General features: G+C 35.0%; 1 protein-coding gene across 1 annotated transcript in view; it reads right to left on the bottom strand.

The window, feature by feature from the left end:
* DENND1B (DENN domain containing 1B) overlaps positions 1–13,713 on the bottom strand; it is a 260,225-nt gene that overhangs the window by 116,276 nt on the left and 130,236 nt on the right. Inside the window, exons 8-10 of the mRNA XM_053909094.1 lie at positions 11,677–11,736; positions 10,373–10,426; positions 8,078–8,188 (exon numbers count right to left, since the gene is read on the bottom strand). Coding sequence (XP_053765069.1) covers positions 8,078–8,188; positions 10,373–10,426; positions 11,677–11,736 — 225 coding nt within the window. The remainder of the gene's footprint in view (positions 1–8,077; positions 8,189–10,372; positions 10,427–11,676; positions 11,737–13,713) is intronic.

Below are 13,713 nucleotides of genomic sequence, written 5' to 3'. Positions count from 1 at the left end.
CAATCACAAAAAAAAATGCAGGGGGACCCCTGGGTGGCTCAGTCAGTTGAGCGTCTGGCTTCAGGTCAGGTCATGATCTCACAGTTTGGTTCATGAGTTTGAGTCCCACATCAGGCTTGCTGCTGTCAGCGCAGAGTGCACCATGGATCCTCTGTCCCCCTCTGTCTGCCCCTCCCCCACTCATGCTTTCTCCCTCAAAAGTAAATAAACATTGGGGTGCCTGGGTGGCTCAGTCAGTTGAGCGTCTGACTACAGCTCAGTCAGTTGAGCGTCTGACTACAGGTCATGGTTTTGCAATTCGTGAGTTCAAGCCCCGCATTGGGCTCTGTGCTAACAAACAGCTCAGAGCCTGGAGCCTGCTTCAGATTCTCTATCTCTCTCTCTCTCCCCCTCCCCTGCTCATGCTCTGCCTCTCTCTGTCTCTCAAAAATAAACAAATGTTAAAAAAATTATTTTAAATAAACATTAAAAAAAAGCAGAACAGTTGTGGATTCAGACCTTTTGGGAGTGAAAGTTCATATCACTACACCAGCTAAAGAACCCAACCATCTGAGGTTCTGGCTAAGGGTGAGGGAAATACAGAATGGGTAATGAAATAAGGAGGCCATAAATATCAATACTGTCTCATGATCAGTTACACAAATAAGGGATATAGTCACTTCACATGTTTTTTATGTGCCTTTCACATGCACGTGTTCATTTTTATCTGCTTACCATTTTTTTCTTCTACTTGTCATTTTCATTTTACATATAGGTTGTTGGTGATTAACAGAAATTTAAATGTGATCGCAACTGAATAATTACAACGGCTCTTAGGACTGTGCCTTTCCTGATTTAGGGAAATGTCTACATTGGTAAAAAGGATAGCTATATCTTAAAGGAAGATATATAGATTTGATTTGTTGTTGCATAGGAAGGACAAATGTGTACAAAAGGGTGTAAATGGAAGATGAGTATCTAAAGGGGTGGACTGTACCTGTTATCAATTTACTGCCTAATTTACCTCCTTACTGTCTGATCTATGAAAATGGATCTGTGCCCCTTGGCATTTATTCCTTTTAACTGCTGGCATGATATTAAGCTTTGTCAGGAAAGGTCACTGAAGAGACATTTCAGGAAGAAAGGGTTTTGTTTCCTGGTTCCAGGATACTCATTCAGCAGGCTCCCGCAGAGCTTACGGCTTGTCAAGGGCCTGGCTTCCTCAGGGCCCAGGTCCTGTAGCTCAGGTGGCTACCAGGCCCCCATGTAATAGGCAGCTCCTGTAGCACCTGACCCCTATAAATGATAGTGGCCAGAGGTTTCTCCCAGCACTCCCCACCGTGGGCAGTTTTGTAGCAGTAGTGCCTCTGGCTCCTGCAACGCTTGCAGCCTTTCCAGATCTTAGCTGCTATAATGCAGGAAGCTTCTGCATATGGTTACTGCAGGGTGCAATTGTCAGCAGTACTGAGCAGCCAGCAGCTTCTCTTGGCAACAACCTCCACTCCAATGCTATTTCGGGCGAGTGTCTCCAGTGAGACAACCCTGATAAATAGCTTCCCTTCAGGTGGGCTCACAGTAGTGTGTTGCCAGTGAGGTATCTCTCTGCGAAGAGATTCCTCAGCACTCCTAAGGTGGCTTTTTCTAGCAAGTTTGAAAGGATGATGTCTGTCATCCCAAGGGCAGGTTTCCAACAAATTCTGCCAGTGTCGCACCACAACAACTTCTAATAAGCCATCTAATGAGCCACGGCTCTGGCCTCTTCAACAGGGTCTAGATCTCAGACCCAGGTGGGGCTCCTTCCTTGGGTAGTCTATCTCAGTCCTAATTCTAAGGTTAGTAGCTGCTTCATATATGCTATGCCTATATTCTTTAGCATTCTCTTCACTGCTTGCTAGCCCATCCCTTGTTACTCCAGTCCCTTGTCTTAGCTTTAAATTCTTTATAAACTTATAAACTTCAGAAGTTGTGAAATCTGTACTGTTATTATTATTACTACTACTATTATTTAAAGACGCAAGTGTCAAAGGGACAATCAAACAGACACATTTTTACTTGTCAAAAAGACAGATTTCTACTCTGGCATTTTCAGTATCAAATGGACACTCCCTAATTCATAATACAATTAATAAAAATTTTATTTTAAAAACTTTTCTCTGATATCCACAATTTAAAAAATTAGTTTTAAATACACGCACACACATACACACACACACCATGGTTCTAACCTGCAAAGAGATAAATATCTAATACAAGACTTCCACAAACTCACTAGTAATTCTAACTTGAGAGAAAGTGTACGGTAAGTACTACGGTAGTTCAGATTGAAAGAATATAATGGCGGTTACTGACAGAAACTCTGCCTCTGAAGAGCAAACCAGATTTTGGAAAACATTCAGAGGGATGAAGACAGAAGCATTCAAAACACATTTGAAGAAGACCCATAAAAGTGCAGTTTAAAGCACTGACTCAAAAAATTATTGCTAGAAACCTACTATGTATCAGCACTGCCCTAAGAGGTAGGTAGTGACTGGTAGTTACTGTAGTGCCTGGATGGAGGAAGGTCCTGCCTCGAGTTTATAGGAAGTGACGATGAAGTTAAAGAGCAAGCAGTTCACAGTGTGCATATGTAATTCCTGGCTAGAACTACTCCTCTAATCATCACCATCATTTTATGTAAATGCAGAGAATGCTAACATGCAGTATAGACATCTGAAAACAATGTTTGTGGGAAATGACAACTGCCTGAATTAAGACAATGGGCAGTTGGAATGGAGCACAGGGGTCCCAGAAGAAAGGATTGAGGAGGAAGGATCTACAGAACTTAGGTGGGGGAGGAAGATGAGACAGGGGGGCGGATGCCCTCCCTCAGCCCCTTAGCAGGATAAGAAGATTATGGGATGCAGTCCATCCAGGAAATGCTGAGTGAGGTAGCCACAGTGAGTTACACTTATATTTATATAAATATAAAAGGTACATTTAAAAATAACCCAATTGATCTCGATAGCAGTTTTACTAAGGAAACGAACAATACATATATAATTTTTCTTATATTTAAGATTGAGAATCATGAACAGCACAAAATTCAGTCATTCCAGATTGAAAATACTACAGTAAACTGAAATCTTCTGAGGTTGCTTGTGGGGAGATGGGAGTAGTGGTAGGAACAAAACTGACAGAACCGAGTGATTGACAATATGCCCCTTAGCTAGTGACACAACTGTTATTTAAAACAATTGATTTTTACATTAAAAGTCAATTGTTAACTTTTAAAGGGAACAAACTGACTAAACCAGAAAACAGAAATATGTGTGCATTTCAGTGAAGAACAGAACTATCGCCACAAGAGTTGCACAATACAAATACCTCCAGTTTTCCTGTCTTAGAAGTTTCCTCTGACTTACCTCCACACATATCTTCCAACAGAGTGTTACAGGGCTACCACAATGGTCCTATTTCCATACTCAGGTCACATTTACTTAGCACTGAGTGAAAATACGATGTTCAGAGGAGCGGTATACACATCAAACAATACACTGGTAAGTAGAATTCTTAACCTACGGTTTCAGCTGACATAATTGGTTGCTAAGGGCTTTGGGAAGAATTAAAAATCTAAAAATTGTTCCTAGAATATCTCTCCCTGAAAGGTCTTGATAACAAAGCACCATTCTGCTGCAGCTTTAAAAACACAGGGGGTGAAAAAATACACTTCAACAGTCTTAACTAGGAACTAGACCTGGATGATCTTTGTTCTCCCATCAACTGTTCAATTCTTAATCTCCAGAAAGATTCTCTGAACTTCAGATTTCAGATTAAATGCTGATACAGGTGGTACCATTAAGAGCCAAATCAATATGTAAACTCTAGATGGAGAGGTTAAAATCCCCCGGATTCCCCTTCAGTCTAACCCTATAAAATCTACAATTTTAAAATCTATTTTAATAGTTGATTTTCCAGAGACCACAAGATTTATTTTTGCATATGCCCTTGATGGAATTAATGAGAGAAAGAGAGAAAAGCATATGCTTAAATGCCTGGGGGCAACTAGATAGAACAAAGGAAGATATTACAGTTTATTAACACAATTCCAATACTCACAGCATATTGCTTGCTCTCAATATTCCAGAAAGAACATGCATTATACAATCCAATCTCTGTAACTAATGTGCTTATAGCCTTTAAGAGGGTGATATTTACCAGCTAAATATTGGTCAAAATAGTAGCTAACATTTAGACATCTGCTTTAAAGAGAAGCATTTCTTCCACCTGCTTCTACAGGCCACAAAGATACACTCTAGTTAACATATTACTGACAGGATGATGAGAAAGCTCCTGTCAGACGCCGGCCAGCCGGGTGTTTGAGACAAAATACACAGCCCCAGCTGACTAGTTAAAGAAAGTCTGGTGAGGTACAATTATAGAGGCATATGACAAGACTTCATGCCTGACTGATTTGAGAACCAATGACATGACTTTAAACAGCAATATTCTCTACCTCTGGTCACAAAACAGCAATAAGTCAACTGATATACTCTTGTAATATCATGATTTATTCCTTTGCTTTGAATACATGAGACTTTGGTATGATGTTCTGCTAGTCTACTCGAGATTCTCTTGGGGCTTAAACATCTAGGGCCTGCCTACAGCATGTATAAAATCAATGTTCTTGTTCAGGATTACCAGGAACACTTCTGTGTATAGTTGATAATGTATATACCAATGGAATAAAGACTAAATTGTTTATGTCCCAATTCATAAAACTTCAACACAGAAAAATGTAATAATGGGTCCTGACAAAGTACCACACTTTAGTGGGCAGGGAGATGGGATCCATGGATGATGGGGATTAAGGAGGGCACTTGTGATGAGCACTGGGCGTTGTATTTCAGTGGTGAATCATTAAAGTCTACACCTGAAGTTAATATTACACAGTACGTTAACTAAGTGGAATTTAAATAAAAACTTGAAAAAACAAAACAAACAAAAAATACAACACTTTAATGGGGGAGAGGGATTCATTAAAAGTGTGAAAACATATGACTCTTGATACTTTTGCTAACATATTTCAAAGTTATTTTATTTTTTTATTTTAAAGTTAATGTCTATAAATTACAAATTATAATTTTAACTACAAACAGCACCTAAGAAAAGACCTTTAAGTAAGCTGATTGATTCTCTCCCAGTGTATCTTCACTAAAACACCCAGCAACTATAAGGTTGACAAATATGGTTCTAATAAAATAGAAGTTTTATTAAAGAGTAAACCCAAACAAACAAAATTCCTAAAACTATACATAAAATTATAGATCCAAAGACGTCTTAAGTTACTTGTGCTCTTCCAATAGTTAAAATTTTGGCTGTAGACTTAAAAAATGAAAAATGAGTAAAACATAATTTGTTGCATTAATACTAAATACAGTGTAGTCTTCAAGGCATATAGAATGAGAATGTAAAAAGCTTAAGAGTCAGTCAATTCATTGATACTTAACTATTCCTTCCTTGGGTGTTTCAGAGATTTCACTAAATTCTTCCTAAAATATAGTTTATTTCTAATTTATGTTATAGTACCAGTCTTTGACCTTAAATGTTACTATGCATGGAATTTACAGAAGATATAGAAATAGATACATGAATTTTTCAAGATAGATTTAAGTAAAACAGCTTCCCCCACACAAGAAGGGTAAGGGGGTCATGAAACCAAGCATGAATTATGTTTCTTTTATCAGTACTACTGCCCCAGAGAATGAATTAAAACGAAGCTGGTAACTTAGAAGTGACATCACCATCGAGTTTTCATGAATTGTCATAAACAATTGGTAAAAGTTTACCTCAGACATAAGAAACAACTCCCTGAATAATACCAAGTCTTTATTAAAATAATTTTATTATTTAATTCAAATAAAGTGAAAGGGTAGGCATGTTAATTTTTACTCTAAACTGCAGAACTAGTCCGTTATAAAATTATAGCTAATAATCATTGAATCAACATTGAATGTTATGCAAATACAATTCTCAGCATTACACATATATGTATATATACACACGTGTATATACATATATATACATACATGTATATACATATATATACATATATACACACACGTGTGTATATATACATATGTGTTTATATAGCTATACAGAGATAGAAATATCTCAATCTTTACAACAACCCTATGAGATTATAACTATTACTACCATTCTCCCAGTTTACATGTGAAGAAATAGAGTCACAGATAAGTTATCCAGTTATTAAGATGTGTTTATAAATTGCAATAAAGAATAACACCACTATTTTATAGTAATCATATACTCAGATTTATTTCAAATGTTTTTGTAAATAGGGAAGCGTATATGTTCATTCGCATAGCTCACTCCTGCACTTCATTTAGATCTCTGCTCAATATTACCTCATTTAAGAAGCTTTCCTATATAAAACTGAGGCCTGCCCCTCACCTTTCAACCTGTACACACACTCTCCTTATCATTTATCCCTTGGTATTCACCATAATAAGATACAACAGCTATTTTCATTCAATTCTGTTTCATCTGTTCAATATACGTTCCAAGAGTGTTTGGACTTTGCTTACTACTGAATCCTTAGTGCCTACAAAGTGCCTACCATATAGCAGGTTTCATGATAAGAATTAGTTCCTAGGCCTCTGAGACAGTTTGTACAATCTTTGTAATCTTCAGGACAATATCCATATAGAAATATTATTTATAACCTTGAAACAATCATGTTTAAAAAATAAGGAGGAAGAGAACAGGGAGAAGGAAGAATGGTTTTACCTCAATGGTAAATTAAAAATAGAAAAGCAAATATATAAAAAGTCCCAAATGATTCAGATTACATTTCTCAATATCATTTTAAGAAAATGCAAATGACCTGTCAGGACTTGTGCTTGTTCTCTGACTGTACTACATCATGTCTCCATACTTACTCCTTTAAATGTACACAATGTGTTTTTCAATATGTAAAATAATGTATTTTCAATTTTTTTGGAAAAGTGGGTATATCAATATTGTAATTCAAAATCTCAAAATTGTATTTTTTCAAATAAAGAGTAATGGAAATAAACCAGACCAGGACACTCAGCTTCACTTTACGTGTCTCTAATTAGCTATTTGGCCTTCAGATGACCATTTAGTCTCTCTAAACATACATCTTTTCATTGTTGAATACTACATAGATATCCTAGAGAACTCCTAAAACTGCTTCCAACGTACCAAAACTTTACAGCATGAAGTTTTTTTTATTTTTACTCTGGGAGAGCAAAACATAAAAACATTATCTTATTCTTATCAATTAACCAAATTTGTAAGGAAGCAAAGTCATGCAACACTAAATGTTTTTAATAAATATCTTGTTCATTACTCAAAATTGTATTTACATTAAAAATTTTTAGTAAAAATATTACAATTTTAATACTTTGTAGAAAAAAGTTAGGACACCTAGCAAAATACTTTTGAATATTCTTCTCTGACCCAAGAAAACTCTTATTCTCACTGCCTTTACCACAGTAGTGAAGACCTTCCAAAAGAACATTTCAGTGAGTAGCATAAAACCTGTGATTAAAAAAAAAAACAGAATGGTACTCTGACTTTTAAGTTATTATCAGCCTGAAGAGCTCCTCCAAATCAGAACTATTATAGAATCTACTCCCAAACCACTACTTGGCAACAAAGATGAATCTACCTATTACCAGGTTAGGATAGCAGCTATTATCATGGCCCCTTGATTTCTTTCAAGTAGTTCCAATGGAAAAAGCCACAAGTGAATAATAAAGATCTCATAATAGCTCTTAAGAATTCTTTATATGGTAGAAGGCACTAAAATGAACTCTGGAGAGTTAAAAAGAAAAAAAAAACTCTCATCTCCTGATAAGAAAAAATAATTAACCTGACTTAATGCATCTGAGAAGGCCTTCTATAAATCAGACTTTTGTACTTCAAGAGCCAGATTAAAACCATATATCAAAAAAGTATGTAGATATTGTCTTGTTAATACACATAGAACATTTCTAAGTCTGCAGAGGTTCGTAGGTCTTTTTGTGAAATGCTCAACACGTTCCACTTAAAAGGAGAAGTGTGAAGTACTTACAGTGCTTAATTTGCTAGAGGTAATAATGACGCGCCTCTCATGTAACATGCTGGCGTAGAGTTGCAGCATATTATTCACATCCACGGCAACAAAATATTCTGTAAGATTTCTCTGTACAAGTGAAGAGTGATCGTGTAAGTTATAGCTCATGGTGATTATGAAGGAAAATATTTTATACATTTACCAACAAGTCTTAAGGTTCAAAGGAGGTTGTTATTAAAAATGGTATTCATTAAAATAATTAAATGTGATACTATCCTGCTGCCACACGAAGCACGTAACATTCTATTATTATTTGAAACATAATCCTACCCCAGGAAAATGTTTCTCAGAGGGCAATCAGAGGATCACACATTTCCACTCTCCCTCCCCAAGTACTTATAAAAGAAGCCCATTTCCTGGGCTCCAGTTGTAAACCTGCTGAATTCTAATCTTCAGAGTATGGCTCCAAGAATCTGTTTTTTAAAAAGGTATTCCTGATAATTCTTATATACGCTGAACTTTGAGAACTGCTGTTCCAGAAAATACATTTGAGTCTTTTTATGTTTCCCAATCACTCAGCAGACAGCATCATTGCCTGATACTATGTACTACGTACAAGGAACCCAGAGGATGAGATGGATTCATAAAGCAGATCTTTGGTCCTTTATTAAGGAAAATCCCTTTATATCCCATGTCAGACCTGCTCTATTCCACCATAACCAAATTAATTTGGGGGTTAGCCTAATTTGATTCCTTGATATAACACTTCATATTATTTCCCCCACATACAAACAAAATTGGGCTAATCTACATTAACTTTGACATTCAGATCCACTCTTTCTGATTTTTAACTTTCTGTACTCAAACTTAAGCATATCAGAAAGTTATAAAGTAATGAAGAAGACTGAAGAAGATATGATAATCAACTGAAACCATAGTACCAGGTAGACAATGACTTAGAAGGCCTAAAATTTTTTAGTTGGGCAAGGAAACAAGAAATCTAATTTTCTTCAATTTCCAAAAGGCAGAAATTCTACCAGGACCAACTAGTAATGGCAGGGTACCTAACAAAAACTATAATATCAGTGAGTGATGCTGAATTTAGTGGGGAGAAATTCATTTCTTGTGTTGTGTATTTGAAAACTACCTTACCTTCCAATTCAACTCTTCATATACAAAATTACTTTTATGGCATTTAACATTAGTATTTTTCCTATAATATCAAAGAATGTAATTTCTAGATGGAAAAATATTTCTCAACACAGAATGCTGTGTTGATAATCTATTTCAGGCCCACATTCCAAACAGCTTCATCTAATCTTTTCACAGGACTTATCTGGACGCATCTGTACTAAAAATACCACTGACAGTCTTGGTTTGATACTGGAAAATTCACAACTGTCTTCCTAGATTCCACTCACTCATAACCCACGTACTTTTGGAAACCAAACACTTAGTAGGTCTGAAAACATTTTGGGAAGAACAATAGAGTTCTAAAAAAAATAGTATTTCTGGAATGTTTTTTTCCTGTTTTTGATGTATCTTTTACTGTTCATAGAATTATTTCCACTGATTCACTGTATCTTTCCAAGGGAAGTTGAAAAAAATTACATAAGAGAAAATTTCCTTTTCACACAGCAACCAAAAGCCTCTTTGTCACTTCTACCTGCCATGTAAATCTTTCTACAGAATATTAATTTGTAATAACTACTAAAACACTGGAAGTATTTCTAACATGGCTACAATTAGGGCTCTAATTAAAATGTAAAATTTAGCAATAATTTCTTGTAGTACCCCTCAAGACCTACAAAATATGTATCACTTAAATTAAAATCAAGAAACCAAGCCCAGGACAATAAGATTTTCATAGAATCATACAAGTAATCTAAAATGCTACAGTCAGGTCACTAAAGAAACCATGTGTGTGAAAATATTTCCCATTGCCAGTATTCATCCCCCTCCACCCAAGTAAGGTCATCTGACATATTTCTTCTACATGATCGGGGCGGGGGGGGGGGGGGGTCTCAGGACCTCACTGATTACATATGATCCTACCAAACTATCTCAATGGTATAAACAGTTTTTCTGATAAAAATTTCCTTACCTACAACCAAATATTTAGGAAGTAAAGTAGCAGACACAATAAAGACAAAACAGAGATAATACCATTATTCCTTATTCCTTCATTATTTCTAATAAAAAATGGAGAGTTACAACATATTATTTTCTCTATACAGAAATTCTTAAACGGCGGGGCCAAAATAAAATTCATAATATGAGTAGCATAAAAAACATAGAAAACAGAAAACTTACACTCTCAGGAATTGTTGGGAGTCCAGTTACATCTGGGGCAATGAAGTAGGAATGCTAATAAACAGAAATAAATCACATAAGAAAAGCAGAATTAAAATTCGGTAGCATTACATATAATTTAAGAAAAAATAACAAAAAATATCAACTAAATTAATAAACATCGAGGATTAACATTCAGGATTTTCTGAATTTGAGAGATTCTTAAATAAGACAGCAGGTCTATGAGACTGAGCAGTAACTTTCTCATACAAAGAATTAAGTGTTCATTAAAATTATTTAATTTCAAAATTGAAATAATCCTGGAAAAAATTTATCAGGACAAAAATGTATACACACACACACACACACACACACACACACACACACACACATTTAGAGAGACTGGAAAATAATGAGGTTTGCTTACACAAGAATAAATCAAAATCTATTAAGATTGCTGAGTTTCTATGATAAATCACAACAAATTTCTCTCGTACATATCAGCTACTATGTTACAGCTACTATATTATTTAGAAATACTATCTTATTTAGAAAGCAGTAATAGAACATAATTTTTAAACATTAAAAAATTTTAATGTGATTATCTCAAAATATGAGCCTCATACACCTACTAAACAAACAGTAATTAGCTTCTGTAATAAAGCAATACAACAGTTCATAGATCGACTTATATGAAAAACATATTGTATATTTCTTCATGTTCCCCAGAATGTTCCCAAATTTTACCACCCAAAATCAGCACAACTGAATCACCAAAGTTGTTTTATTTTCTGTTCATATTAATCTCCAAAACTGTTTTACTATCTTAATCATATAAGGACATATTTAATGCCATTTTATAATTAAAGATTGGAAAAGAAACATTCTGGCCAATACTGGGCACAGTTGAACTAGTCAGAACAGGCTAGTTAGCATAGTCATAATGTATAATTTTCCAGGGTAGAAGAACAATATGAGATAAATCACAAGGTCTCCTGAGACCTTGTGACAAAAATGTGACAGAAATCTCATGCTGTGAATGCACTGTAACATTACTACTACTGACAATGGAGAATATGCATACATTTGGTCTTTATTATAAACTACTTTTATTTAGAGGGCTTGTTAATAATTCTGCATTTCATAAAACTATGCTTTAAAAGACAGTATAAACAGAAAATATGCTCCAAATGATTAATTTTCTTAAATGAGTCAAATTAACCATTTCTCAAAGGACTGGAGTGCATCTTAAAAACACAGTGAAAGAAGTCATTATTGTCTCAATTTAATAGTGATTTTTAGAACCCATTGTCCTTTTAACTCACCGGTACTAGGAAGGGCTGATCTTTCAGAACTTGCTCACTGGCAATAAATATCTCTTGGTTCTTATAATATATGAGAGAAAAAATGAATATTTTACTTTCATGGGGGGAAGTTTACACAATTTGCTGTGTATTTGAGACAAACCCATGTAGCCACACTATCCACTGAAAGTAACACTAATTATAAATGTTATTTTAAATGCTGCTTTGCTCATTTTATGCTAGAAAAATCTTAAAGAAGTATTTTCATTCTCAACTGAGAGTAGAAAATCCTTTAGATATTTAGTTATTTTGAAACATAAAAATAAAAATTTACATTAAGTATTAAGTTTTCATTCAATCTCAGTGATTTTCTAGGGGCTACAGTGTCAAGCCTTGAAAAATTCATGTGCTGGAGCATTCACGAAACATGAAATTATAAGAAAGTATAGCAGTTTCCCAAGACTTTTCACATTTTTCTATCAGAATTTGTACAAACAAACAAAGTTTTCTTTCTACTTTGTGGAGGAACAAAAATTCTCAGGATGATCAATTTTAATCGGGCATCATAAAACAAAAACCTCTACTAGTAGCTGAAGACCAGTGTTTTTAACCCCGATTTTGCCACTGATTAAGAGCATAGCACTCACTGGACCTGGTACTTCAGTAATCTGTTGTTGAAATCAAATGAAATTACTAAATGGACTTTACCCGAATTTGAGGCAATATTCTATCAACCAGCTGATTTTGCAGTTCTTTAGATATTGTATTGAGAAAAGGTATACAAGATTTTAAAGCTACCCTAGACTACTGATTCAAAAGCTTACAAGAAGGCTTAAATTACAGAAATAACTGTCATACATAGGATAGGACACACTCAAGTTCCCTAAAAAGATCATTTCAGCTACAATACAAAATATCTTCTCCATATGAAATACAACTTCAATTCACTAATAACTAATATTTGTATAGCTTTTCATGGTATCTAGATATGTCATTTCATGTAAATCCCCAAACAACTTTCTCAAAAATGGACTCATTTGATTTCTCAAATGAAGAAAAAGAATCCTCAAAAAGTTTCAACTTTTTTGCTTAACATCATACATTTAGTAACCAGGACTTAAACCAGTATCTTCTATTCTTAGGTTTCAGAGGCCTAGTAGTTTTTGGATTTACGATTCTTACCAATAAAGGTGAAGTGTTTCGATATCCAGTATTTTTGAAATGTATTTTCATAAGATATTTACTCCTAAACAAATGATACTCAAATTTAAAGAGTTCATTTTTAAAATCTCTCATTAATGCTCTAAAATAGCTGCCTCTATTATCTTAGAACCTACATTTCCTTAACCCCTTAACAAAGTGTTAGAATCATTTTATAAATATAACTCCTTCAAATAATGACACTTATTTTTGATAATTTGGAGCTTTTCTTTTTTCTTGGTATTTTTCTTTGGCCTTTCTACTTCATTCCCACTAGCCATACATCTTGTATTCCTTTGGCTTCAGTGACCTACAAATCTGAGTTTCTCCTTAGCTTTCTCTCGTTCTTTCACTCAATCTGCTTTCTTCTTCCATACAGTCTATTTGGGCAATTAGGCCTTAGCCTGTGCTCTATTCTCTCTATAGTCCATCCTTTGAATAGCCCAAGCATTTCTACAACTATCTCTGCACTTGACTCTCATATCTGGGTTAAAAATTCCAGGTTATCCTTAGCTTTCCAGCCCCCAATCTCCAAATGACTACTAAACAATTCCACTTTGGCGGTGAGCGAGGAAAGAGGGTGCAGACATAAAGGTGTGGAGATCACAGGGGAAAAAGAATACTTTCAGCTGTTAACAGCAAAGGAAAGTTTCACAAAGGTGGGAAGTGGCTAGTTCTAGACTAAAGATGGATAATCTACAAAGAGGCTTTAGTAAAAAAGGAAGGTGTACAAGTGAGAAATCACGAGGTTCATTTGAGAAGACGAACAGAACAATGTGACCAGAGTAGAAAATCGATTTAGAAAAAAAAACAAAAAACAAAAAAAACAAAAAGTAAGACAAAAATGAAAAGGTAGAC

This window comes from Panthera pardus, unplaced genomic scaffold (genome assembly GCF_024362965.1).
Source record: "Panthera pardus isolate Hobbes unplaced genomic scaffold, ASM2436296v1 HiC_scaffold_21, whole genome shotgun sequence".
Taxonomy (NCBI): Eukaryota; Metazoa; Chordata; class Mammalia; order Carnivora; family Felidae; genus Panthera; species Panthera pardus.
This window is presented reverse-complemented; position numbering and strand designations above follow the sequence as displayed.